This window comes from Temnothorax nylanderi, unplaced genomic scaffold (assembly GCF_030848795.1).
Source record: "Temnothorax nylanderi isolate EJ_2023f unplaced genomic scaffold, tnyl_v1.0 TNYL_tig0073_pilon, whole genome shotgun sequence".
In the NCBI taxonomy this organism is placed as follows: Eukaryota; Metazoa; Arthropoda; class Insecta; order Hymenoptera; family Formicidae; genus Temnothorax; species Temnothorax nylanderi.
This window is the reverse complement of record NW_027249135.1, coordinates 370,167-397,161: the sequence shown is the minus strand read 5'-3', so window position 1 is coordinate 397,161 and position 26,995 is coordinate 370,167. Positions and strand designations below refer to the sequence as shown.

General features: G+C 39.8%; 6 protein-coding genes across 7 annotated transcripts in view; 3 read left to right on the top strand and 3 right to left on the bottom strand.

The window, feature by feature from the left end:
- Positions 1-120: 120 nt before the first annotated feature.
- On the bottom strand, positions 121-2,044 carry Vha13 (V-type proton ATPase subunit Vha13). The gene is made up of 4 exons (XM_071709017.1): positions 1,886-2,044; positions 1,232-1,332; positions 1,030-1,128; positions 121-946 (listed from the first exon to the last, which is right to left on the bottom strand). The coding sequence occupies exons 1-4, from the start codon at positions 1,965-1,967 to the stop codon at positions 872-874; spliced, it is 357 nt and encodes a 118-aa protein (XP_071565118.1). The 5' UTR covers positions 1,968-2,044; the 3' UTR covers positions 121-871.
- Positions 2,045-2,692: 648 nt separating this feature from the next.
- Ltv1 (LTV1 ribosome biogenesis factor) lies at positions 2,693-5,221 on the bottom strand. The gene is made up of 7 exons (XM_071709011.1): positions 4,908-5,221; positions 4,269-4,818; positions 3,977-4,203; positions 3,623-3,751; positions 3,375-3,566; positions 3,019-3,258; positions 2,693-2,948 (listed from the first exon to the last, which is right to left on the bottom strand). Exons 1-7 carry the CDS (start codon positions 4,908-4,910, stop codon positions 2,835-2,837), a joined length of 1,455 nt encoding a protein of 484 aa, XP_071565112.1. The 5' UTR covers positions 4,911-5,221; the 3' UTR covers positions 2,693-2,834.
- A 170-nt stretch (positions 5,222-5,391) lies between these two features.
- Arl6 (ADP ribosylation factor-like 6) lies at positions 5,392-9,472 on the top strand. Of its 2 annotated transcripts, none has more exons than XM_071709013.1 (3): positions 5,392-5,511; positions 8,347-8,526; positions 8,716-9,472. In XM_071709013.1, exons 1-3 carry the CDS (start codon positions 5,427-5,429, stop codon positions 8,925-8,927), a joined length of 477 nt encoding a protein of 158 aa, XP_071565114.1. In that variant the 5' UTR covers positions 5,392-5,426; the 3' UTR covers positions 8,928-9,472. The 2 variants fall into 2 exon arrangements, with proteins under 2 accessions (XP_071565114.1, XP_071565113.1); XM_071709012.1 differs by having other exon boundaries at positions 5,408-5,604.
- Positions 5,715-7,893, bottom strand: LOC139774063 (uncharacterized). Its single transcript, XM_071709010.1, has 4 exons — positions 7,701-7,893; positions 7,112-7,605; positions 6,666-7,010; positions 5,715-6,580 (listed from the first exon to the last, which is right to left on the bottom strand). The coding sequence occupies exons 1-4, from the start codon at positions 7,756-7,758 to the stop codon at positions 5,885-5,887; spliced, it is 1,593 nt and encodes a 530-aa protein (XP_071565111.1). The 5' UTR covers positions 7,759-7,893; the 3' UTR covers positions 5,715-5,884.
- A 2,615-nt stretch (positions 9,473-12,087) lies between the features above and the next one.
- Phm (Peptidylglycine-alpha-hydroxylating monooxygenase) lies at positions 12,088-15,017 on the top strand. Its single transcript, XM_071709009.1, has 3 exons — positions 12,088-12,313; positions 12,661-12,876; positions 12,960-15,017. Exons 1-3 carry the CDS (start codon positions 12,197-12,199, stop codon positions 13,626-13,628), a joined length of 1,002 nt encoding a protein of 333 aa, XP_071565110.1. The 5' UTR covers positions 12,088-12,196; the 3' UTR covers positions 13,629-15,017.
- Positions 15,018-22,687: 7,670 nt separating this feature from the next.
- Positions 22,688-26,995, top strand: part of LOC139774061 (uncharacterized) — a 38,915-nt gene continuing 34,607 nt past the window's right edge. The window contains exon 1 of the mRNA XM_071709008.1: positions 22,688-23,066. The gene's annotated coding sequence lies outside the window, so the exon portion shown is untranslated. The remainder of the gene's footprint in view (positions 23,067-26,995) is intronic.

The window sequence follows — 26,995 nt, the reverse complement described above, 5'->3', positions numbered from 1 at the left end:
AATTTAGCACGTGTCCTTGTGGAAAACGTAGCTCTTCTCTTACTGACGAAATCGCTGTTTTATCGAGCATACATGCAGTTCTATCCGAAAGTAACAGTTAGTAGAGCGAAAAATATAGCATTTTGTGGGTTTTCCTTTTTTTTTTGTATTTTGAACACTTAATACTGTACAGACAACCAACCAGCTCACAGAGACAAGGATATACATGTAAGGCAAAGCTGCCCATCTCGCAAGATCAACAGAGAATTTAAACGTTCCCGCTGAAGGATAAGAGGCTCGAATGTTTGCTACATCGTCGCGCGGTCCACCGTCGACTGGGAGCGTGTCCGTGAACCGCGAGAGGCTGTAGGGAAAATCTCAATCGCGCGTCCTCGATGTGACAGAATCATGGAATGACATCTAATGGCGTACACCGAACGACATACAACTCGTAACCACCACCCTAAATCGTCTTAACCATATCTAACTTAACCGTACGTCGTCTCGATGTGTCTAGGCCTTGACGCATCGGGTCGACGATACTCGGTTTGAGTACATCCACATTACTTTTTTTTTGTCTTTTCTCTGTGTTACGATGCAACTACGTTACAGCAATTCTCAAACTGTCCGAATACGTGCCGGTGAAAAGCTCAGCGATAATAACAATACGATTATTGTCGTGTAGCAACTGCGGGAGAAAAAGATTCTAGTTAATAGTTTGAGTATCACTGCCTACAGCTACATTGTATACAGTTTCTCCGATAAAATATAACATGTCATACGATATAACAGCGATAAATACATATTGAGATATGGTGAACAGTAATATTTAATGTATATTTATAGCATAAGACGTATCATGTTTATAGCTATTAGACGCAATCCTTGCGGCTTAGACCTCAATGCGGTAATTACTGTGCAGTTCCGGCTTGATGTCGTACACCAAGTCCAAAATTTGAAGCATGACCTAAATTACACAGAGAGTCAATATTATAATTTTCTTAGACATCTACCTTTTATTTATCAATTAAATTGACAGAGTGGACTTACCGTGGTTTTGTGCACGGCAACGGTCTGATTCATTTCTTCTATCTTGACTCGCGTGTCTGCCTCGATGCGTGCAGCAACGTCCTCTTTTGAACCCATGTGCTACGAGTAATATTATCATTATGTCATCGATTGACTTAAGTAATGAGGTGTAAATCTAATATCAAAAATTTCAATATAACAGAAATAAAATAATAATACTTACTTTGGCTTCAAAATCACGGAACTGTTTTTCTCGCTCCTGTCGATATTTCTCAATCTCATCCTGAGCCTCCTCTTTGGCCTGCTTCAGACGACGTGCCTTACCTGTGAAAGTACAAGATAACTTGTAATACAAGTGCAGTCCAGATCTTTTCTAAATCTTTTACACAAAATATTACACTCAAACTCAATTTTATCTCAACGTTATTACGTCAATGTTATATGAACTAATACCTAAACCTAACCAGTCCAGGATATTTATTGATAAAGCAAAATCTCGAAGAGAAATCGAAGCTTCACTAAAAGCTGAACAAAACTAAGCATTCAGGCGACTGAATTCGTATAAACGTAAACGAGTACGATTAGTAGTAACACAAACAGATTGGACGCAGGTTAACCAAGACTATTCTCACTGTAAAGTGTAATTTCGTGGGTTACTGGACGGCGCAATTACACCGTGCGTTTCACGGACCCGGGAAAATCGTCGAGAATTCATTGCACCACGCACTAATCGCAGAAAATGAGTGAAATGAGTCAACGTCGCGACCGAGAGATTACAGTCCGCGAAACCGTGATCGCAGTCGGCGCATTTGCGTCGCGCGGCGCGCGATTTTTTTTTCTTTCCCCCCCGAAATATTTCGGCGACGAATGCACTCACGTTTCCTGGCGTCCGAGACCTTCTCGGCGGCGCGCTTCTCGGCAGCCAGAAGCTGCTGAATACCCTGCGTCTGGCTAGCCATCTTTGCGAGCGGAGAACGACTATCTGTCACGAATCGATCATATGACTTTGGAGCTTCCGCCCTCTGCCCCGCCTTAAACGACGGCGCTCCGTTCCGTGTCTCGTGCTCGCTCACGTGGCCCCGCTCCTTCCGTATCACTCGATTGTCCTACGTATTCTCCTAGTCTCTCATTGAAAAGCCGGCGAATGGTCACCAAGACGTCCAAGACTATTCGCACGAGCTGTTTTTAACAGCTCCTTTCAAGAGCCTATGCGTTAAATTCAAAATGTTTCACGAAAACTTTGCACGATTCGCTTCCCGGAATTTGTCATATAACTGATGAATCGCGACACCGGATAGATCAAATAAAATTTAAATGCAGAATAAATTTAAATTGTTAGGCTGCGTTCGGAAACGTCACCCGAGTGCACACGAGTATACTCCCTTCTCTTTCTATCTCAGCGAGTTAAAAGGAGAAGGGAGTATACCCGTGTGTACCCGGATGACGTTTCCGAACGCAGCCTAAACATGGAATCGCTTCTTCAAGTTCCCTTATCTTACAGCTTCTCGTTCGATTTAAGAATGTAAAGCTAAAAAATAGATTTTTCTAATAGAATTAAAATAGAATTAAAAGGTTTCAGTAAAAATTGGTAAGGATATGGAGTAGATATTGTGATATTTTATACACATATATATTCAGGTATATATTCCTAAAAAATTATCATTTTTTAAATCAAATATAAATATATAATATAGATATATATATTTAACCTGTCTCTTGTAATGTTTTTAACATACAATTCGTATCTCTTACACATAAAGTGGAAGTTGTTATTAAATCTGCAGTCTAAGACGCAGTCACAAAGCATATTACTTTGGCCGAAAACTTTATACTATACGAGTTCCTTGAACGTTTACCCTGTCGTTCAACCGAATCTTCTCTTGGCGTTTCTTTTCCTCTTTAAACGCTTCGATATTCGCCTTTCGCTCTATCCTTCTTTCCTAAAATCGTCAGAAATTATGTAACACAAAAATTAATAAAATCTACTCAATAAATGTTTGATAAAATTACTTTTCTGTATTCTTTGAGCTGCTTTTTTCTTTCTCTTCTCTCATCAGTAGTTTCCCCTTTGGGTCTTACGCTTAAAATGCTTAAGGAAGATTTTCTACTTTCCGCTACAGATTGTGGGCCCTTTGACGCATTATTTTCGAAATTAAATTGAGCCAACGTTTCAGCTGTTAATTTTCCAGTATTGCCTAATATATTTTTTGGAATACCATATTTTCGATCAATTTCAATTTTCTTTGATCGCTATTAAAGAGAAACAAACATATAAGACTGATATTACTATATTATACGTAATTACATTTATATATTTATCACTCAAATTAATAATTCTTATACATAACTTTTAAATATTTTTTTACCTTGGGAGGTTCCGAAATTAATTTAGGGTGATTGTAAATGTTACTGTATGTGCTAAGAATACTTTCACAGTCCCATTTATCTTTTCCACGAGCGTCGACAACAAGTTTTTCTGCATCTTCGTCTTCTGAGCTCGAATATTCTTTTTCCACGATCTTCATTCTGCCTTTCATAAGTTCCGCGATATTTTCCGTCTGCAAATACAAGTGAAAATAGTACATTTTTCATCGTACTCTTAGATCATACTTACATCTTCCTTCTGCTTCCTTTCAAATTCGTCAGCATATTGCATAATAAATTCCGAATCATGATCGATATATCCTTCTATTTCATCACAATCTAGAGCGCCAATTTCATTTTCATCGTATGCAGCATACATCTATGTAATAAACCAGAAAAGATAAGAACACATACAACATACTTTCATAATACTTTAACCTTTAGAGGCCGGGGGTGGTCGAAATATCGACCACCCAAAAAACACAAGCTATTTGATGTTTTCAGGCAAAATTTGTGTGTTGAATAAGGGAAAAATAGTAAAAAAAAAAAAAACTCTTCAAGTCCTTTTCCCGGCCTCTAAAGGTTAAACAATAAAAATATAAACCTTTTCAAATTTGTCATCCAGCAATGTAAGTTGTTCATTCCTTCTCATCACGCTGCTACTCATAGAGTATTCTGTAAACCTTGATTTAGTTTCCTCATCTTTAAAAGTATATTGAGGTCCATTTAAACTGCACACTTCATCTGCCTCTTCGTCGGATAAATCCATGTGACCGTTAGATGAGACATCCGATTCACTATGTTCGTTCCCTGGTTCGTTCAATTCGTATTCTAAAAATGCAAAATTACACACAGATCAGGTAAACGTATAATATTACATATCTTAATAAACTTACCATATTCTCTGTCGGAATCCTCACTGTCGCTACTTCCAGCGTCAGCCAATTCTATAAAATTATCCTCTAGCTGATTTTCGGGATCGTCAAAATCAAAATCCTCATCCATCGCAGCAACTATATCCGGATCGAGATCCAATCGTGGCCCGGAAATTGGCGCCGCTTTATTGAGCATACCGACTTCTTCCTCGACATTCGATGCAAACACGGAGGATGGCAGGTTGATTTTCGGAGTACTCTTGTCACATTTGGAATTACTAGGGTTTTCGACGCGTTCCCATTCCACTGACAATGTGTTGACATCTCTAAGATGCTGCAAATAATTATAGTCGTCGTCAAAGTAGATCCCATACTTCTGCTGCTCCTCTTGACGTTTCTCATTGTCTAATGACTTCTTTTTTGTTTTCGCTGCTTGTGCATCAGCAGCTGGCACTAGGACTTTCTGCGGTGCCTTTTCATCCGCCACTAATGGATCTTGTTGCGAACGATGAACCAAGTGGAATGTTACAGAATCCTTCTTGTCGATAAACTTTTTCTTTTTCCCCTTTGGCTGTAATTACATTAGTTATTCTATAGGTGAAATGACTTAACCTATTAGCATTCTATAAAAACGAGTTATGGATACACATTAAAGTTTACCATCTTGATCTATCGTGTCCAAACTGATCGTATGCACAAAAATCGATAAAATATGCAACGAAAGTAATCGTCGTAACGTAATATTATTGTATATTTGAATTATGCGTTTATGCCTTTATGAACACGTAACGTGAAGAAACATGTGGTTTCAGAGTTTCAGACACGATGGATGCATAATTCAGCACAATTCTCTAGCAGCAAGGCGCAGAAAGACAAAAATCCCTTGACCCTTCCAAAAGCATTACCATTGGAGGACTGGAACAAAGGAGGTCTGTTCTATTTAGCTGAACTTCTTGCACGGTTCATCTTTTCTCTTTTTCTTTTCACGTTGGAGAGAAAAAGAGAAAAGATGAACCGTGCAAGAAGTTCAGCTGAAAAGAACGCAGATGAAACGTTAGAGGGGATAATGGGGATATCCCTACTCTAATCCGCAGGTGATAACGCAAACAGCAGGAGGGGGTAGGGATGATTATTGATGTCCGATAAATGTGAGAGGGAAACTTACAGCGCCGAAAGAAAATGGGGTTATTCGATCGTTTAGCGAACCTCTTAGGTCTTAGGAAAAAAGAAGTAAACGTTTTAGTAGTGGGCCTTAACAACAGTGGTAAGTCGACGGTCATAAATAATTTCAAACGCGAGGATGACCGTTGCATAGACATAGTGCCCACTGTCGGGTTTAATGTCGAAAAATTCGCATGTAAGTCAAATAGCGAGGAGCGACAAAGTGTCGAGAATGTGAGATTCCGTTGCTTTCAACGCTACTTTCACGCGTTCGCTATTGCACACCTGCACAGTCTCAAAATCACATATAGCATTGTCTGTTTATTTTACAATAAGATACAATACAGGGGGATGACGCGATAAAAAAATAATACATAAATATGAAATGCATAGAACATATATACAGTTTATTTGCAGTAAACATACCTCGTTACCTCTCTCATACTTTTATATACTTAAACACGTTTTTTTACTTCCTAACTTTTTATCATACTTCTTGTAAGGCGTTGATTTGTCTTCGTGCTACTTCGTAATGATCGAGTATTCTTTTCCCGAGTTTTTTCATTGCCTAGCTGATCGCTATTTTTGGAGTCATCTAATTTCTTTGCCGTTTTCTTGGTCGTTTCAATAGATGTAATATTATTAATCTCTAGACTAGGTGATAAGGATAGTCTTCTAATGTTGACACGTAGTGGAGTGCTGGTAATTAGTTTGGCAATCGTCAACTGCTTGTTATCAGGTCTATTATGCAGTCTTGATTCAACCAAAGATATTTTACTTGTATTAGAATTCGTAGCCTTGTGAGTTTGGAAATTTAATTTTGTCTGCTTCAATTTAACTTTAGATTTGTGCATTGGCGTTGTTTCTTCCAGCGGATTTATTGGTGGATTTTTAATAATTTTCTTTCGATTTGAAATAGGTGTAGCCTTTTCTGTTTTCTTCTCTCTTATCGGAATTTGCCGTGGTCTCTCAGTACGTGATACTTTCGCTTTTGAGTGGCTATCCTCTTGATCATCTTCCGATGAGTCAGTAATATTTCTAATAAGTCTTCGCTTTTTCCTTTCATTCCATTTCTTTTGCAATTCACGCTTTTTCTGAAGCTTTCTCAACGATCTCTTCCGATCTGATTGCAGCTGAACTAAGAAGTCTTCTTCATCAGAACTGCTAGTATCCTACAAATAAAATTATAGATAAAACATCTTTTTTTAATCATAAACAAAAATCTGAGAAACATTTTTATATATTTAAATGCCATACATTCAATTCCAATGGACTTTCACTGTCGTCTGCCCGTGTCCATGTAAATGTGGAATTGTCCTCTGCATCTAGAATCTTGTCGAATGCAGTTTGTAAGTCTGATATTCTAAATTCCTTCAAGCATATCTTTAATCTCTGTTTTCTATCGTCGCTTAACTTGCTTTTGTTCGTTGCATTAACTTCAATTTTATGAGGTCTTACTTTGTCGGAATGATACAGCAAATGTATTATCAAGTCTATATATCTGTCACTTTCATTATCGTGTACACCATACAATTCTAAACTGATTTGCTTGAATCCAATGTCTGACTGCAGAGTACAATGCTTCATATGTGAAATACTTTTCTAAAGAAAAAAACAAACGTTTATTTACTTGGTAGTATTATAGCAGTATAGCTTATAAGTAAATTTATACTGTATATCATTTTCATAAGACAAAAATATACCTGTAATGACAGAAATTGCTCTTGCCGCACCGTGTAGCAGTCGACATTATGCTTGCAGTTCTTTATAAAGGCAGTTAAATTTTTCAATTGGTCGATAGGCGTTTTGGATAATATGTAATTCATATCGATTGACATAGGCATCACCCATTTTCCCAGATTGCCCTTTCCATCCTTGATGAAGATCTGCACCGCGTGAGTGTTGTCCTTCTGCTTTTCGTTTGTCGATATGAAATTAAATATAATCTCGTCCCTCCGAAATTTAACGCAACGAAACCCGGCGAACCTGTACAGATCGTTCTGCAGATCGACCTCGACATTCGGCACTCTGTTTCGCGTCTGCGAGGAAACGTCCAGGCTCTGCAAGGGTCTTTCGGTCACGCGTTCCTCCACGTCCTTAAAGCGCAACGTCTGCAGACTCCATTCGCACTGTTTGATAATACATTTCAGCTCCTGTATCTCTCGGCGCAGCCTCTCCTTTTCCGCGGCCTCCGCGCCTAAAAGCCGGGAAAAACACGATTGACTTCAGTTCGACGGATAAACGTCGCTTCAGTGGGGGTTAGGATCTTCATTCGACGAGCGTTTCACGCACCTTTGTTCGCCGGCTCGGTACTTCCGTCATCGCTACTAGAGGAACTGCGCGTCTGCATTTTCGTTCAGCAGGGTCATTAGATCACTTGCACTGCTTGCAACAATAACCAAATCGAACAAACACGCGCCAAAATTACTTTTGACGGTTTTCAATTGTTTTGAATTCATATCTCGACTGCTCCTGCTGCTTCACTTTCCTCGACGTACGGATACTTTCAGATGGCGCGTTGACGTTTCTGCTGTCCTTAAGGCGGCTTTCACCGAGCTCCAATTAATCTAATCGGTGACGATCAAGCTCCGGTTAATTAATGATTAAAAAATCAAACAATTAATCGTTCTAACCGTATCTATGCCGTCCAACAAATTAGGATAATTTCACTAAACGATAAATTATTCATTTATTATTAACTTATCAAGCAACATCTGTATTATTTTGTTAACATGGAGAGAATAATTTTTTTTAAATATAATTCTGCCAAGTCAGCCCCATGAAAAATAAAAAGTAGGAAAATTGAATGAAATATTAAAAATATAAAATTGTTCACGAATTAATACATACAAATATAATATATGTAATCCACGTAATATCAGCACAATCAGCACTTTGCTTTTATTTCAATGCAATTAAACCGAAACCGTTGTTTCAGTTAAGAATGTTAATTTCACCGCATTCGATATGTCGGGCCACGATCGTCATAGATCATTGTGGGAGCATTATTACAAAGATTGCCACGGGATCATCTTCATAATCGACAGCAGCGATAAACTGCGACTGGTTGTCGTGAAGGAAGAGCTGGACATGCTCCTGCAGCATCCCGACGTGGCAGGTATACGTCTCGTGATAACATTTAATTAGCGATAATGAGTGCTCGTTTGAAACGAGAGGACAGAATTGGGGAAGGAGGTGATTTAGGAGATTTAATTGCAAGACCCTCCAAATGTATTCGTATATCTCGCTATTCGTGATTTCCTAAGCGGCAGACTTGGCACGACCGTAAGCGAAGTGAATGTTTCAGGACGCAAGATCCCCATTCTCTTCCTGGCGAACAAGATGGACCTGCCCGATTCCTTGACCACCGTGAAACTGGTCGCCGGGCTGGGGCTCGAGCGGATACAGAACAAGCCCTGGCACATACGGGCGACGAATGCGTTAACCGGCGAGGGCCTGCAGCCGGCGATCGAGTGGTTGACAGATCAAATTCGCGATATATTTATCAACAAGAGATAAACCCCGTCGTTGCACAATGAGACGCGACGTTTCCTGGCAAAGTCCCCGTCGCGTTGTCAGATTGAACTTATCGATGTCTATAGCATAATTTATGCGTCAATTACACCGGTGTTTCTCATGTGGCGTTTCCCCGAGATGCGATTCCACCCCGCGAAGGCAAAATTCCGACATAAAATTGTCATTGCGAGAAGACTCAATTGCGAAACGGCCTATAATTCGGCCTGTAATAGCTTCGCGCGGGATCTGCGTAATTAGCGCAAAGGAGCGATCAGGAGTTTTATGATTTCTAGTCGAATTACAAGAATCTCGTGACGAGGTTCAATTAGGAAACACCATTACGAGCTCAATGCAATTCCGTCCAGAAAAATATGCGTAGAGAAGCATGTGTGTACGTAATGGCTGACACAATGTAATCGGGATGCAGCCGCGATGATTTCCAACATGCTTCGAAATATTAGTTTCATAAATAGTTTCATAATTAGCGAGCTTTGCAAAGACACGTTATTTTATTGTAATATTCAAAATAAATGCCGATCGGAGAATCATTGCACAGTTCGAAATTGATTCAGTTAAAAGATCCTGTCCTATTATCTTTTTTTTCCATGGAATGTGATACATCGCGGCAATGGCGGATTTTAGCAACGTGGCTACTAAGAATGACTTTAATCCAGAAATCAATTCGATCAACTTGGTAATTAATTCAACCAACAAGCACTGCATATAGCAAAATTTCCAGTTATATGTACGTATAACTTTTATTTCTAATATCTTCAATGTGTTAAACGACAAAAGATATAATTTCGTTGCATAGTATATACAAGTATTTATTATTCGATATATTAATCATAATTTGGTGAAGTTATCTTGAGGCCAGATAAATCCTAAAGTCACATAGAAATCACAGTCGAGAATTATCTAATTTGTAGAAATTATATAAAATCTAATTTATCGAGATTATATAAAATTATTGAGAAGACTAGCATTTTAGCTCTTGGCCGTGATTAACACTGCTTAAATCTTATATCTTTCTATGTCTAAACACTACGATAAATATTTTCTTATGGCGTTTCCAAGGCCAGGAACGCCAGTTAAATCGAACAAAGCGCCTTGGATGGCCGTACTCGAGATCGTTTGTGGCATTCTAAGATTTTGACGACATATTTATTCCATATAATTTTAGCCAAAAATGACTCGGATTTTGATATAGTTCCGGAGTCGGAGAATATACGAGTTTTCAAATTTTGGCACATTTTTTTTCGGGACTTTGCATGTCCACCCGTAAAACGAATACGTTAAATTATTTCGTCTTGTGCATAATGGATGGATAAACGCCGTTCTACAGATCTTTTACACGGAGAATTTGATTGGCTGATCAGTTTATTGTACAACAGGTTTAACTGCGCCAGTTTGAAACTTGAACGAGAATGTTTTTCCCAAAGCTTTCCTTCCTCGCGTCTTTCGTACATAAATTTTCACGCGTCTATTCAGATTTTTGTAAAGAATGTCGAATAGATCATGACAGCTTGCTGAGAAGCGCGAGAGTAAGCGTTTGATTCTCGCGGATTCAAATCGTCCGCATTTCAAATCGTCTCAATTGCGCGCGCGGCCGTCCGGCCGCCATGACAGTCTCGGCACTTTCGGCGGCTGCGCGGCGGCGCGGTGACACTCGGCGCCGGCGGCGGCTTCGGTTCGGAAGGTGAGCGCGGTCGCTCCGCAATTAATCGCGAATTTCACCCGGTCGAGAACGCGTCGCGGGCGCGAATTTGTGTCGGGAGTGCCGATTAAAGTGACGGGCGTGTGATTGTCGTGATTTCGTCGAGTATATAATCGAGACTGTGCCGTGTTCCGAGCATCGAGACGAGTGAGGGGAGCGAAGCGCGGATCTCGTGCCCGGTGCCGTGCCGCGGGTACGCGAGAACGAGAGCCTCGCGTTCTTCTGACAATGAGACAGTCGGGATGCGATCGGCATTACAGACGTAGCGTATCGAAGAATCGGATCGTTGATTACGCGACTACCTAACCTGAAATAATTGATCGAAAGCCGTGCGTCGCGGAACTAAGCGCGATCCGTTTCGCGTATCGGGTATATCGCAAAATGGCGGTGTGAATTCGGATTTCTTTAAGGGTGAAGCGCGCGAATCGAGTTTCGAAATTGTGCGTAGTGCCGCCGCCAATAGTGCCGTAGCGAAGTGATCATTTCCGGTGTTCATCGTTTCCTGGATGCTGGATCGGACCGACGGCGGGTGTCTCCGGATTCCTGGCGGAACTTGCGAGGGGGTGGAGCACACTGCAATATCCTAGCTGGTGAGTGAAATTAGATTCATTCTTACTTTTTAAATTAGATTCACTACTCTTTAAATTAGATTCGTTCTTCAAATTAATAATGCGCGTAATTGTAATGAGGCACCTGCACACGATTGCGGTTACTTGCGAAAGATTTGTCGAATATTTATTGAAATAATTGAATAAAAATAACCAGATAATATATATAATCGGTGTGTGAAATTCGTGATTATAATTAGAATATATTTTTTATTTTTCCAGGTGCAGCCGAAGGCGTACTTAGCTAGGGTACAACGACGGTGAGTGAATTTACTGATAAATTTCATTATATTTGCGTAAGTATTTGGCGATACTGAAATGTCTCATCCGTTTTGTCTCTTCGTTATCAATTATTAGAATTCGACGGAAATTTGATTAACTTAACTAGCGATTAACCTAAGTATCATCAGAACCATTTTATTAACGTTAAAATTATTAAATTATTTAATAACGGAAAAGAGATACGAAAAATGAACGGATTATATTAATTAGTTGGAAATTTCGCTTTTAATTATATCCATTTCTACCAATGTAGATTAACTTTAATCTCGATTTAACTTACTTTTTATTTTTTTTCTAGTTCTAAGAATTAAAAATAAAATTAAATCGAGATTAAAGTTAATTTGCAACGATAGGAATGCATGGAGATTAATCGCTGAATTAAGTTAGTCGGAGTTTAGTCGAGAGAGTAGGGAGCGCGCATTGAGACAAACGGAATTACCGATACACTGCGACAAGAGGCGCATATGCGTTCCCGTGAGATGCCGCCACCGCCATAAAATGTCGCGCTTTTAAAAATATCCCATTTGCTATTTGCGACTTGCGTCATTCGGCTTGGCCTAGGTCAGGCTAGGTTCCGTATCGACCGACCTGTAGCGTTTGACAGGTGGACTCCTTGTCGTACCATTGACAAGGGCCGACGCGTGAAAAATACTGGCGCTACGAAAATGTGGGAGAAACGCGCGTTTACGCGTTACTTTGTGTCCGCGATTCTTTTCAAGTTTACGTGCTGTTACGTTGTCAAGAAGTACTCGCTTATCATGCCAAACGTGAGGCCGAACACGGTAAGCGTGATTCTCTTCAGCTTTTTCAAATAACATAAGAACAATATACGTATACGATGTACGTCATACGAGATCTAATTACATGATAACATATGGCTCTTGCAACATATAAAAATGAGACGTATGAAAAAATCAGTCAACTGACAGTCTTCTTGCAAATATATTTATATACTTTGAATTATTTTTAATTTAGTTAATAATTTTTATGAAGATTATTACATACTATATACTTACAGTGGTGAGAATGCTAGCTTAAGAGATTACTTATTTTAAGCTAGCGTTCTCACCACAATTTTTTAAAGGTAATTTTTATAAAATGAGACTGATACCTGATATTCTGCTTACAGCCCGAATTATATTTATGCACTCCAGTTAGGGTAGACTTTGCGAGGAATTATTATATTGTTGGTTTTGAGCCGAATGCAACGATGGAAACGGCACACCATATGCTTGTCTATGGTTGCACCAAGCCAGGTAGCTCAAAGCCAGTTTGGAACTGCGGAGAGATGGCGAATGCTGGAGATAACCCAGACACTGCACCTGCTTGTAAAGAAGGAACTCAAGTAATAAATATTAACATAACATATTTCATAGATTCTTTTTAAATCTTGACTCTTGAAGAAAAAAAATTCATTTATTTATACAGATTATCTATGCATGGGCAAGGGACGCTCCTAAATTAAACCTACCAGAAGGAGTGGGCTTTAAAGTAGGCGGCGGTTCTCCCATACAGTATATCGTGCTGCAAGTGCATTACGCACACATTGATCGCTTCAAGGATGGCAGTACGGATGATTCAGGTGTACTTCTGCATTATACAATGCAAACAATGGACAAGCTGGCTGGGGTTATTTTATTAGGAACAGGCGGATCTATTCCACCTAGGGAAACGGTATATATGGAATCGTCCTGTCCCATAACAGAGAACAAGACTATTTACCCATTCGCATATAGAACGCACACCCATTCGCTCGGTAAAGTCGTATCCGGTTACGTAGTGAAGCCGAATAACGAATGGATCGAACTTGGTAAGAGAGATCCATTGACTCCTCAGATGTTTTATCCCGTTACTCACAAAGTTCCAGTTACGTATGGTGATGTATTAGCTGCTCGTTGTACAATGAAAAATACGCGCGATAGGACTACGTATATCGGTGGTACGAATGAAGATGAAATGTGCAATATGTATATTATGTATTACGTTAAGAATGGCACTCCGCTTGAACGGAAATATTGCTTCACCATGGGGCCTCCTTTATATCATTGGAAGCAAGACTTAAGTAATATTCCCGACAGAGAGGCATCTACTCTATAATATATCAAAGTGTGTCATTCAGCACAAAGATAGATCGATTTTGTTTTATCATAGAGAATTAGGATCAAATGTAAACATTTTCGCAGATTACATATTTAAATGCATTTGAATCCAATTCGTCAGTGAGATAGGGTCCATATTTCGGGACCAAGCCGTCCTAATATAATTTATGACAGGTTTTTAAAATAGTTTATTATTTATTATTCCTGCGGCTTTTTACCAGTTCGATTTATTTTATCGCAATGTTCGGTTTAGAATTATTTGTTTCATTTCTAAAGCAACTTGGAGGTTTTATCTCAGCAAGATGAGTGCTATTATCCAGCATACGCACAAATTATTCCAAATTAATTTATAATTTATATTTTTAAGTGATTATAAGTATTTTTAAGAATACTGTAATCAGGGTACATTGTACTTATTTTACGTAATTACTTACGTAATTTTTTAAAGAACTCGGTATCCAATTTATAACATTGGAATTCTCTTCTTGTCAATAACTCTTCTTGTCAATTCTTATAAGTGTGTCATATGATCATTCAAATTGATATTGCAATCAGCAATGCTACAAATTGCTGATTGACTATATGTATATATACGTGATATATGTAATTTTTCGTGACGAAAAAAAGTCTAAATTGAAGTCTACTAAAATTTGCTTGTTGTCTAATCTATCTCTAAATTATTTTGTTGTGTTTTAAAATATTCTTAATTGCGAAGACAGTTTTACATAATTTGACTTCTAGTATCGTGTTTTATCCGATTAGAGCTATCATGTATATCAAAGCATGCAGATGTGATATAAAATGGTAACATTAAACTTAGGCCTAGCGTTTCAGTTAATATTTATTATTATATGCAGGTTATTTGAAAAGATTGGAGAAATTATTGGAGTTGATCAATGTTACAGTACATGTTACATACGTCCGAATTTATTTTAATAACCAATTCATTGAGATACAGCAGTATCTTTGATTTTGAAAGCCACTCGTACGACGCATTTAAATAATTTCATAACTGGCACAATGATTATAAAAAAACGCACAGTTTATGATTCGTTGATCGTAGTATATATGTATATATGTATGTGACGACTGACGAGAGGGGATACTTATATTTTCAAATGTTACGAAGTCTTTCTTTCGATATCTTCTCTAGACTGTACATATACAATGCTCAGGAATTTATACTCCTCGAGACTGCATAAATGTTAAAAGAAAAGATATAGATATAATTATTCAGCGTATTTTTTTCGCGATGTCATTTATGGATAATATTTATTTTCGATGATGTATAAATATGACGTATAATTCGAATTATGTGTAAGTCGTCTCTGGAGACGAGATCTAATTGTGAGACAATTGTGTATTTCAATAAATGACCTACGCAAGAGTTGTCGACATCTCGTTTCACGCGTCTGCGAAGTATACCGATCGCGCATCGGACATTTCCTGCGGAGCACGTCGACCTAGCGGTGCACTCTCGTAATTGAATGCAGCAGTTCGTTGTACAAACCACGAACGATACTATATCACGTATAGTCCGACGTTAATAAAGTTCTCTTGGCCGCTACATATACAATTTGACTGTCTTTTGTTTGCATACATTCCAAGCAAATTGTATTGCGGCGTTGTTCGCTACTCGTCACATGTCGCCACAGAATTTCGAAATTAATTTTACACTAGGCGATCTATCTTACGCGACACGTCGAATCGCTTTTCATTGCTTAAAATAATTTATTAGATGTGGCTAATTTTCATCCCATCACAGCGCGAAATACGTATATCGTAGCAAAAGAACAAAATGTAGATTAAAGACTTAAGATTCAGTTGCAGTAATGAGGGTTCTAATAGATCCATGAAAACCAGTCGTGAATTCCGCGATTTAAGCTAACAATAAGTACAGACGTTTGTTACGTGCAATTCGCGGTTTCATTAAACATAAAAGGTGCATCAAGAGAAAGAGATAGTCCCGTCAAGGTTTTTAATACCGCAATAAAGCCACGTCTTGCGCGGCTTTACGTCAGATTTATCGCACACGCTTTCTATAGCAACGATCTCGCTCGTCTCTCGTGTATTTTCTCGGCGCCTTCCGCCGTCGCGTCGATCGATCGACGAAAAAGCCGACGAATTAATACACGTTTCACGACGTGCCCGATATATCGAACCGCGTTAGGCTGTTGTTACGTCTAACATTCATGCACGGACCGTGACGGCAAATTAGCTGACTCTCGATTAACCGTTACACCGATCTTATTTGCCGATTACGAAATTACATTCGTGGAACTTGATGAGAGGATTGATCACGAGGTCGAGCTATTTATGAGCGATAGGTGTGTTTAAACGACGAGCGGAATTAATTAACCTAAGTGGAGCTGTGGGAATTGGCTAATCGATTATCTTACAGCTAGAGTGCTCCCGTTTTGTTGCATATTGCGCAGAATTGTCAGCGATATGTACCTTCCATACACAGTACGTTACTAAATAAACTTTGCACCCATTATTTAGATTTTGCTGGTGTATTTTTATTATTTTATTGTCGAGTTTATTTTATTTATTAGAAAAAATATCTGAACGCGTCAATAATTCTTCCAATCGCGATTGAAAATAGAAGTACCTCTCTTCACGAATGACGCGTTAGAAAAAGAAATAAATGACAAAACCTTTTTTAAACTTAATTTTGAATAATTTTTTTGTATCAAAAATTGACTTTAGCTCTTAGACTGTACAAAATATTGAGGGTCGAAAACGACAGGATTATTAGATGCCATCCACTTAAACTAAGTCGCTAAGAGAATATTGAAATCAAATTAATTAAAGAATATAATATGCAAGTATATCAGTAACGTTCTGAACAAATGCACTTAAATCTTAATTTTAGAAATTAATTCTTGTAGATATTAGTTTCTAATAACGGTGGAAAATTGTGCGTAGAATTCAATTCGATCGTTTCTGTCGATGAATTACAAGTTTCGCCGATATTTCGAAGTAACTTTACGGATGTTATTTCCATGCCGTTCTATTGTCGTCGAATCATTGAAAAGTATGCCGGTAACCGACGACGTACGTTTTTGGAAAATAAATGACCGGTGAAAGTGCAGCGGGCGAGTTAAAGAATCTAACGGAGGTGTGGCTGACGATTTTAAAAGCCATTGATGAGAGCCGAAAGAGCTAATAAAGTCTCCTCTCCCTCTCTTTCGCTCTTTCCAAGCTTGTAACGTCTGTCTTACATATGATAATTCGTAGCCGCGTCAGAGTTGAAAATCGCCTGCTTGGCAATCGTTAAGTCATCATGCGACGCATGTAACTGAGTTTATAAATCTGCAGCTATATTGATTTTCAATCGGTTTGTTATTTGTATTCGCGTGTATAGAGAGAAGTTGCATTCAAAATTGGGTCAGAACATAATTGTTTTATTAAAAGCTCCATTATCTTCGTCATTAAACACAAATACAACAAAACAGCTTGATGAGACATATAATTTACATGTCTTATATACAACGTGCTAATTTTGGCCGATTATTTTGCGTTTGTTGCTTAAAATTATTTAGATCGAGTTGTTCCGCGAGTTGCTTCGCGCTAATGCTATCGAGGATTTCATGCAACGATGATCAGCTGGCGATTAATGCGGAAATCGCTTTCGTATACTTTCGTTTCTTCCGGTATGACCTACTTTACGAAGGAATGTCTGGGGAGGTGTTTTAGATTTTCGTCGTGCGAGTAGCGCGACGTATCGGATCGTCCACCTGTAAAATCGAAAACCGGTTTTGTTCATTACGTCGCCCTCTTGCACGCGTCTCCTTCAGCAGGAGTTCGTGCCAATACAGGTATAATGTCCGGCGCAAATCGATAGTCATCCTTTGTGCGCCGAATGAATATTCTCCGCGAAACTTGTATCTGCTTTAACGATGCTAATTCTGAAGATATTCAAGAATGTCCAGCTGGCGTTTATAAACGTGGCTATAAAATATTATTATAAGAATGTTAAATTTAAATTTAATTAAATCTGCTTAACAATTTAGTTTAATTTAGACCTTTTATTTAAATTGCACGTCAGATAAGAAACATCATCATTTTTTAAATATTAAATTAGAGAAGAGTGCACTGTCTTATCTTTTTTATTTTATATTTTAATGTAGCTGTAGATTTTTTAATAATTTCATACAACTTCAGTCAATTTTTAACGTTTTTCTAATTTAAAGTAGTGACTGATTTTTTTAACTTTTTATGTATTGCAAGATAGAAGATGTATCTTTTACAACTCTCTCTTTCTTTTTATTGTTTTTTTCTCATTAATTTAAGTAGAACATTTTATTGAAAATAAAAAACAAAAAATAGAAAAATATGCCACTGTCGCAACTTTTCCCTGCATCAAGTTTCATCTAAACGATATAATGAAAATTTATACGTATAAAGACAGAAGAGTTATATACGAAGATTGACCGTGGAAAGGGTTAAAGATCGATTTGCGTCGTGCGGTGAGCAGCATCACTATTTCGATTTCATGGGAGTAGAGAAGGATGTTGCGAAGAATACGAATTACTCTCGGCAAAATAAATCGACGAGACTTGGAGAGATTTCGCATTGCGTGACTCGCGTATTAAGGAAGATCATGTGTTCGAAAGCGAAGTTCGAGCACGACGGAATATAGATCGAATGCTCGATCATTTCTGCTCCATTAGTCGATCAGTGTCACGCGTCGAAAACACGCGGGAAAACGGGAAGATTACTTTTGCTCGCCGCGATAATTCCGGGCCAAATTCTCAAGATATGTTTCTCAGCGGGGGCCGAAAACGAAACGAGATATTGTGTCTGGGAATGAAGAAAACGTGCGCGTAATATTTCATCTTCGTGGCGACTAGAGGCAAACGAAATACATTTCGCTTGCTCTCGAGACGTTTCTCACGTGGTTTACGTTTTGCTGTAATAAACCTCTTGTCAATTATACATGCACCTCACGTTTTACAACGATAAACCGGTACCTCGCTATCCGGATAAACGTATGTAAAATGTTGCTATCTTAATAGAATATCGGCGTTAAAATGTCTTTTTTGAAACGATGGTAAATTAAATAGCTAGATAAATCCACGGATAGAATATATGTACGTCTCTCGCCCGCGGGAAACTTGCCCCGGCTCTAGATAAATATAGCAATTTATTAACTCCCATTAAAGCTGAATTTGCCTAATGGATAAAGGCCCATAAACTTGATTCTTGCCGGGGGTTTCGCTCATAATTTCGTTTCCTCTGCGCAACGGCGGTACCTATATGAAAGTAAAATCCATATGCACATCGGCATGGCTTGTATGAGTTGCGTATCCATTTCTCTGGTTACCGATATATATTCTACAATCATATACGGAGCGTGTATCATAAACCTGCGCTATTCTTCTGGCGAACGATGTTCCGAGATCAGTATTCATAACGATAACTTAGAAAGCGGACAGACGTGTAGCGTGAACGCGATACATGACCGATACGTCATTAATCATCATCTACGTCATATTTCCTATTCTTAATTACTCTGTGCATTTCCAGCTTCGAGATACAAATTTCTCGTGAAATCGATGAGATGTGATCTCGTGCGTCTAACAATAGACGTTAGATAGACACTAATAAATCTAATTTATACTTATTATTGCGAATGTTTACATTAGAAATATTAATATATATTGATCGAATATTAGCTATTATTTATAGTTACGTTTATTAGCTTTATTTAAACTGGACGCTGGTAGAACCGACGCTTGATTGATCCCCTTTAATTGCAGACCATAATTGCATACTGCAATTTCATCTGACATAAAAATAAACAGAGAGATGGGGCGAGAGAATACTATAACTGTCTGCATATGTTGGAGCTAGGTTGTACTAGTTTGATGTGCTTGATTCTGCTTTTCATACAGAACAAATTAATTGCTGGTGTAAGCTGGAAGTTTGTTGCGGAGATGCTAACATAGCTTGGTTATCGAGCCTCTGGCAAGCAAGATATCAAGTTCGCAACAATTACCGCCCTTGCGTTAAAGTCCTGCGATATCATACTACTCCGCAACCCCCAACGCGGAATGATGTTTGACATTTTCGGAGCGTATTCGACTCGTATCGCTGCTCGAACTCCTGCTACGATATTCCCGGTTGGATTTACCTCCAGAAATGGAGGATATAGGTAAATGCGAATGATGAAATTATAGACATGAAGTCGTATTTTGTATTAACATTTATATTGACACTCTTCCTCTGTGTATAATTTAGAACCTTTTAATGATTAATTTTATCGTTGATTAAATGTCACAAGTTTCTTTAAGAAATTGTTTTAGAATATGAATAATCCTCTCTATTAGTGTTAAAAATTAACACTAACACAAATATAATTGAATAGAACGCTAAAAATGCGGATATAGCCAGGCCGATGAGAACGGCACGTAAAAGCCGAACATCGTAAAAGCATCCGTCGAGGCGGTAAAAGCACGCGGGCCGATCGTTAGGAAAGCGACTGGCTGCAGACACCGGCTTCGAAAGTGAGCCCTCGATCACGTTTCGTTCGACGCCAGTTCGCACGTAGACGCGCGCGCGCGGCCCGAGCTTTGTTTTCGTCCTCTTTTTTCCCCTTCGATCTTAGCACGACGGACGACGCGGTCCGAATCCACGACAACGCGGCACGTTTCCACCGGGCGAATCCCTAGACGAAGTCGTGTCCGATCCGAGGCGAATTCCCGACGTTATTGAAAGACGTCCCCTAGATTTCTCGTGTGAAAAATCTCGTCGCTCGCGCGAGATGCATTTGTCGTTTAACGTTTCATGACGGTAGTTGGTTTAGCTGGGTGCGAACTGCAGCGGCCGGGTCGGCTTCCCGCGGGAAGTTCCGTATATCGCGACGATATAAACGAGAAAATTTTCCCGGCAAACTAGAATCTCGTATAAGCGTGTTGAGTGATAGAAAAATCTTTAAACTAGAAGCAAATCTTTCTCTATATAGAAAAGGAGAAAAAGAAAGAAAGGGAAAATGGATAATCTTTTGGGCGCAACATAAATCTAGCTTTGAATATCTTGTGAACATCTGTATCTATGCCATGTAAGATTAGTCATGTCTCATTAAAATGTGTGATATTTTTAAAATGGCTTTGCGCTTTTCGTTAGATAAGCAGCTTATCAAAGTAGCGATTTTTCAATAAAGAGAGCGCGATTTCTTCAATATATACATATGTATATATATGTATGCATATATATACATGTAAATATATTTTAAATAAAATTATCTAATTGCTGTTTACATGCTTCATAAATAACAACAAGTCGAGGCAAAGTCGCAACGCCATGTACAAGGGATAACTAGATCAAGACTCTAAGATACATAATTATGCCTAAGATACGTAATTATAAATGAGAGATACTATACTTAATTCTACTTAATTTTCATATCGAAATAGCGACTTTGCCTTTGTACCGCTTTCTTGGTGTTTGTAACTCAATTAGGCTTGTTTTCTTTCTCTTTCTCTTTTTCTGTCTCGTATGAAACTCATTGATTTCCTATGCCCCCGGCCTTGCGAAACACCGCGGTTAACGTTGAGCGAATCGTTAATCGCGATCGCGACTAGGAAAAGCCAATTTGAGTTGAGGGCAAAGGAGACCATACTTTCTCCGTCGCCGCGCCGCCGATAAAACGTGTCGCAAAAAGGAAACCGCTTGAATGATCCCTCGTAAAATTGTATCACGACCGATAACGATGGGAGACAAGCGAATATCCCGTTCGGCGCGAGGTTCGGCGTGTCTCATTCGGAGAAATCAGGCGTTTCGCCACGCGTTAGAGACAGCGTTCGGCTAAGATCATTTTCTAAATTACATCGTGTTCATTAGCGACAAGCGCGAGACTGCATCGCGCGAATCGTTGCACCAGCCGATTACAGTTTACATGTGCGCCGCCCAGTGTGTCCACCGGTGTATTCCCACGTTCCCCGTCCTAATTCCGGCGCGCCTGAATTCCAAAGGTAAACAGACTAAACCGTTGGCTGTTGAAAGGATTTACATTTCTTTTAGAAAGGCGACACCACGGTTACAGACCGCGTACACTTATGTGAAACGCGCCCAGACAAATTTTCGCCGAGAGCGTCGCGCGTTTCTTGCCTTTTTCTCCCTCGGGTCTTCTCGGTTTCGACGACGCGCGGAGAGGTGCACGAGGAAATTTCCGCTCTTTCGTAGATATAACCGAAAATAATATCTATCGAATTGAGGTCCGTCACAGTACTGTTTCCACGTTTAATTTCCGGTGCAGAGGGTCGCGCATCAGGCAGAAGGCGCGACGAACCATTCGATTCGTTCCATGAGCAACGCGACTACGGTAGGACAGATGGAAAATAAAAAAGAAGGACGCATCGAACGAGTAGAAAATTCGCGATTGGTTAACCTACTTCGCCAGAGCGAATCCAGCTGTTCTAGAAATCTTTCTTGTGATTTTACGACAATCGCGGTTGAACTTCCGCGGCAATATTACGCGCTTCCGACTGCGCGGATTTCGAGTTTAGACAGCTTCCAACGGAGCGGTTGAGAAAGTTAAGAATTACATTTCTGCGGAATTTCAGGCAACTATACGAAAAGATGAAACGTGCACTTAGAATCTTAAAATATGACAGCAATATATTATTATCTGATTGCTTATAAATATAGTTGGTATTGATTGCAACGCTCAGCGTGATGAAATATTTCTATCTTGGAACAATCGATTTTCCAACCTGTCGAAAATTGAGATCTCGAATCGTAAACTTTCGCGAATTTTCGCTTCACGATTGCTGATTCCAACCAGGAGATGCGCGATCACGTATCTGTCGGTGCAAGAGGATCATGCACCTGTGGGGGTTGCGGCGGCAGGCGACCCGCGTCGTAGGACCGGCGAACGGCGCGTCTACCGCGTCGCGACGCGGCAGAGAAGGGAGCGCGCGCGCGCGCGCGCGAGAGAGAGAGAGAGAGAGAGAGAGAGAGAGAGAGAGAAAGAGGAAGAGAGAGCGCGCGTGAAAGATACGTGGGGGCGAGAGAGAAGTCGCGATTGGTTAAACCACTCTCGGAAAAGCCCGCCTGGCTGCTCGACCGGCCGGCACTTCGCTCAGTTCTCCACTGTGCTCCGTGTGAAGCGGAGCTTTCGAGATATCTCCTCGCTCTCCCTCTCGCTCGCCGCGATCCGCGCGGGATTGACCCTTCGATCGGGATCCCGTGCGAGTGCCAGTCACGTCTCCGCCAGGAAATCGTGAAAGGACAAGGCAGCGGTATCCTGATCTAGCCAGTTTTGAGAAGAGGAAAAGGGGTAGACGAAAGGGTTGAAGGAAAGGACGACAATGTGCGAGAGGAAGCTGCTGCGAGTGCTCTAGGACGAGAGGACCTGAACTAACCGAGTGATACCGGACACCTTCGAGAAGGACCCCTCCGGGAAAGAGTGCGATTCAGCATAATCACGGTGAATACCTCTATTATTGCATCCATTATCAAGTTTTTGAACGATTTAAGAAATTGTTGGGATCAAATTTTCTAACTTTTTATTTCGTACGATTTTTGAGTTGTCCCTGCGGACAACTCTGGAAATAGGAAAATCAAATAACTTTAGCGTCACGTCGTTATATTGATGAACCATGATTGCCGATATTGATAATCAGATTTTTGTGTATCTTCGCACTACAACAACATTAGCAAATATTGTAATTTTTTAGTGAGTATCTTTCTGTGAAAATATTGCACAAAAACGATTTATGCAGAAAATGTGTTCTGACACACATTCTCCATTACTTTTATTTTACTATTTTATTTTCGTGATTGAGATAATTATTTGCGAAAATATTTCTTTTCACGAAAGACGACTTGCACAATAGGCGGTTAGATACGTTATCTGTTCTTGGAAATTCTCTTGAAAATTAGGGAACAAAGCTAAAGTAGACTGTATTACAAGTACAAAGTGGTCAAAGGAAGTAACGAAGCGCAGTCGGCGCTCGTAAACTCGCATGATGCTCTCTGTGTGCAGTTAAGGGTTGATAGGGGAAAATTAAGGAAACCTCTGTGCACACTATTCTGTAGCTTTGTCAAGACTACGCGCCCCTAATTTAAGCGCACAGCCGTGTTTCCCTGAGCTTCAAGCTTAACGTTAAAGGCACTTGACGTTTATTCTCGGCGGATCTTTCAGTGAAATTTTAGTTGAAAATATAATCTGGGAGAGGATTACATGGTTAACCATCTATAATAATAGGATTATTCGGGTCACTCGCATCTTAGCACGACATACTTATCTCTAGACGTTGTACCAAACTAACAATTTTGTTGTGTATTTCTTGAATGTTAATTGCAAGAAGCTCCTTACATACAATCGATAATTATTTTGTAAAAACTAAAAACTCTAATTACACTAAATTGGCCAAAAAATTTGTTGCAAAAAGGACATTCGTGTATTAAATGTAGGACACTTTATATTCTAAACAACGCTAATAGGCGCGCCTAATCGCAGATTTAACAAAGCGATATTCATCTTAATACGCTCAATCAATACGCTCGACTAACTCGACTAGGTTTTTTTGTTTAAATTTAAAGATCCCTTAATCCCATTTGGCATATAGGTCACGTCATTTTCGCGAACTTTATATATTTTACTCGGAGAAATGCGTTGTCCTGTGGGCGATGCGGCGTTACTTCGTCTCCTGCTCCACGGGATCGTTCGATCCATTTCTTAATCCGGATTTTACGCTATTCATAGACCGCTAGCTGGCAGAATCGATTTCGTATCCGTTCTCGGATAAGGAGAAACTTTGACAGTATGCTTTCCGATGGATGTTTGGTGTCGATCTTATTAAGCGGAGACGAGTATTGCCACACGCGGTCATCAAAGCTCGACAAACGAACCGTTGTATGTGTACATACGTACGGTTGTATGTGCGGCAAACCGTTGCGCTACCACCGCTCTTAATGAGCCTGAAGATCGTTCAATTCGTTGCACGCGTGACTCGATGGCTTTTCCGTGACTCTGTCGATTTCCGAGCGAAAATCCTGGATGTAGCGTCATCTCGTCGGGAAAGCGCTCGGAAAATTGGGCTGAATCAATATTATCACGCAGTTTTATATCCATTCTATCATTTTCTATTATTTTGCTCCGTGTACAAAAAAATATTTCACCGATGTTACAAAATTTTGTGCAGAATTTTTTTAGATGTTAAATATAAATTAATTGCCAAGGGGCAGTTAAATCGAATCTAGTTAAATTGTAATAAACAGTTTTGGCTCGCCCGCAGTATTAAATGTTGCAAGCTTGAAAATCAATATCCGCGCGCATTTCTACCGAAAGTAGTAAAGCGTGCAGAATAAAAATTCTAATATGGAAGATACGTTCTGCGCCAACATATTCGATGGTAAATGCCCGATCGATAGAGCGATTTGCCGTTGTATCGTTCTCACCGGGAGTTTTATGTATGACGTTCAGCCAGTAAGACAGTAGGACTGCGGTATGAGCGCAGGAATGTAAAACGATGTAACTAGTTATGGAATTCTAGTCATCCTGCATTCAGACCGAAACACCACCCACGTTGCATTTCTAGATTTGCGGTTCCACTCGCCCGTGCATCCTTAATCGGTTCGGTTTGCGGGTCTATTGATTCCTGGCGTTAACCGGATCCCGAATTCAGAACGCGAAATCGCCGCTTGATTGGCATTAATCATGGCTGCGAATGTATTCGCGTCGACTATAGTTTCCGTCGCTCGTTCGTACGTGGATACGGTTCACAATTATGCCCGGTGCGATTTGTTCTTGATATAGAATTCTCGTCGGTATAATACAAAACTTGACGAAAGTCTAGTCTTACTTAACGTTAATTAAAGTTTGCGGTAGAAAGTTCAAGTTATTCAGAACATGAAAGATTAGATCACAAACTGCGGAGGTAAAACGATATTAAATATGAACGTTAAGATGTTCGCTGAGCTCGATAAAAATTTACAAAGTACGAGAGATCGAAACTCTCAGCTAAATAAATTGAATCAAAGAGAGAAGGAAGAGTGAAGATTACATCAAGTATATAAAGAAGAAATAGAATTCTTTAAATTACATCTTAAGACAATTGACATTGAGAACACATAAGCCACTCTGAGAGCAAGTGCAGGTATTGGAAAAAGTAATAATTGAAGTAACATTTTAAATTTCTTAAGTATATATAGACTTTGGCTAAATAAGGAATGTACCGTCACATAAGTATCGCGAAACACGTACGGTGTGTAGAAATTACTTGAGGAACCCTGCATTAAGAGATACTGTTCCACCGCTAGTTTACACTCAGTTTAAGACCGCCTCTGCGTATCTACGTTGCGGTAACGTTGGAAACTTTGTGCGCTCAAGTTCTTGGCCCGTAAGTGCCACCCAATCTCGGCGACGCGCCTCGGATCCACAGCGCTTGTGTGCAAAGCAGCTTTTGCGCTTGTTTCCTCTGTACGTACCTACCTGTGCACCGCCTGTAGACCGCGCTGCTAAACTGCTCGCACGTCGCTAAACTCAGATCGGATCATACGTGCGACACAACGGAGCGCGGTGTAGAAACCGCCTAGCGAACTAGGTCGATCACCTCTTTTTTTCGATCACTGCCGCAGCTGCGACGTCCGCGTCGCCGCCGCCGTCGCCGCCACCCTTGTATCCGCTTTAATCTGCTGGCTCCTCGTGCGCACGAAATTGCATCTGTTTCATCGGCATTCAGGAAGAGTGCCAAAGTTCGGTCTCGCTCCAATCGCCTTGCGGGAAACCGATTCTCCCGCTCTTGCCGAGGAATCCGTCCGCGCTCGCTGCTATGCGGAGGATATGCAGTCGATCACATGGAATATCAAAAGGCCCGTGAACTCTCTGCGTGGCGAGAATTTTCATAGTTTTACGACGCGGCCGGCCGACATTTATACGGATATATCTACGACGCGTTAACAATCCACATTCGCGTTTTTTTAACGTTGTTCCTCGTAAAACTGCCAGGTACAGTTCACCATAAGAGAACGAAATTGAAAATGGCGAAATAAAACGATTAAAATGAATTAAATTACGCATGTAGATTTTCATGAGTTGTATAAGTATAATCAGCATTACACACACAATTTTTCTGTTGTGGAAAATTGACTCGAGTTCCTCATTGGATTTAAAATTTCGTACTATTATAGAGCAATTCAATAGGGAGAATATATTACATTTCGGAGATATTTCAGGAGATTTGCCAGCGCAATAATTTATGGATAGGAACGGTAGAGCCAGACATACATCCGATTTTTACCGGAATTATAATACCAGATTCGCTTAATTGTAAACGAGATTAATTAAATATCCGCGCAGTTTCGCTAGAGGCGATGAAATACAAATTACATATGAAACTACACATATAATTT

What these genes read in the sequence shown, in the direction of transcription:
- LOC139774063 (XM_071709010.1), bottom strand. Translation starts at nt 7,758, where the DNA reads ATGCAGACGCGCAGTTCCTCTAGTAGCGATGACGGAAGTACCGAGCCG. An exon ending in AGCAATTTCTGTCATTACAG is followed by an intron (nt 7,011 to 7,111) that starts GTATATTTTTGT and finishes TTTTTTCTTTAG; the next exon opens with AAAAGTATTTCACATATGAA. An exon ending in AAAGTCCATTGGAATTGAAT is followed by an intron (nt 6,581 to 6,665) that starts GTATGGCATTTA and finishes TTTTATTTGTAG; the next exon opens with GATACTAGCAGTTCTGATGA.
- Phm (XM_071709009.1), top strand. Translation starts at nt 12,197, where the DNA reads ATGTGGGAGAAACGCGCGTTTACGCGTTACTTTGTGTCCGCGATTCTT. An exon ending in CAAACGTGAGGCCGAACACG is followed by an intron (nt 12,314 to 12,660) that starts GTAAGCGTGATT and finishes TTCTGCTTACAG; the next exon opens with CCCGAATTATATTTATGCAC. An exon ending in CTTGTAAAGAAGGAACTCAA is followed by an intron (nt 12,877 to 12,959) that starts GTAATAAATATT and finishes TTATTTATACAG; the next exon opens with ATTATCTATGCATGGGCAAG.
- Ltv1 (XM_071709011.1), bottom strand. An exon ending in GGATTCCGACAGAGAATATG is followed by an intron (nt 4,204 to 4,268) that starts GTAAGTTTATTA and finishes TTGCATTTTTAG; the next exon opens with AATACGAATTGAACGAACCA. An exon ending in TGGATGACAAATTTGAAAAG is followed by an intron (nt 3,752 to 3,976) that starts GTTTATATTTTT and finishes TTTATTACATAG; the next exon opens with ATGTATGCTGCATACGATGA.
- Arl6 (XM_071709012.1), top strand. Translation starts at nt 5,427, where the DNA reads ATGGGGTTATTCGATCGTTTAGCGAACCTCTTAGGTCTTAGGAAAAAA. An exon ending in TAATGTCGAAAAATTCGCAT is followed by an intron (nt 5,605 to 8,346) that starts GTAAGTCAAATA and finishes CCGTTGTTTCAG; the next exon opens with TTAAGAATGTTAATTTCACC. An exon ending in GCAGCATCCCGACGTGGCAG is followed by an intron (nt 8,527 to 8,715) that starts GTATACGTCTCG and finishes TGAATGTTTCAG; the next exon opens with GACGCAAGATCCCCATTCTC.
- Vha13 (XM_071709017.1), bottom strand. Translation starts at nt 1,967, where the DNA reads ATGGCTAGCCAGACGCAGGGTATTCAGCAGCTTCTGGCTGCCGAGAAG. An exon ending in TCCGTGATTTTGAAGCCAAA is followed by an intron (nt 1,129 to 1,231) that starts GTAAGTATTATT and finishes TATTACTCGTAG; the next exon opens with CACATGGGTTCAAAAGAGGA. An exon ending in TTGCCGTGCACAAAACCACG is followed by an intron (nt 947 to 1,029) that starts GTAAGTCCACTC and finishes TGTGTAATTTAG; the next exon opens with GTCATGCTTCAAATTTTGGA.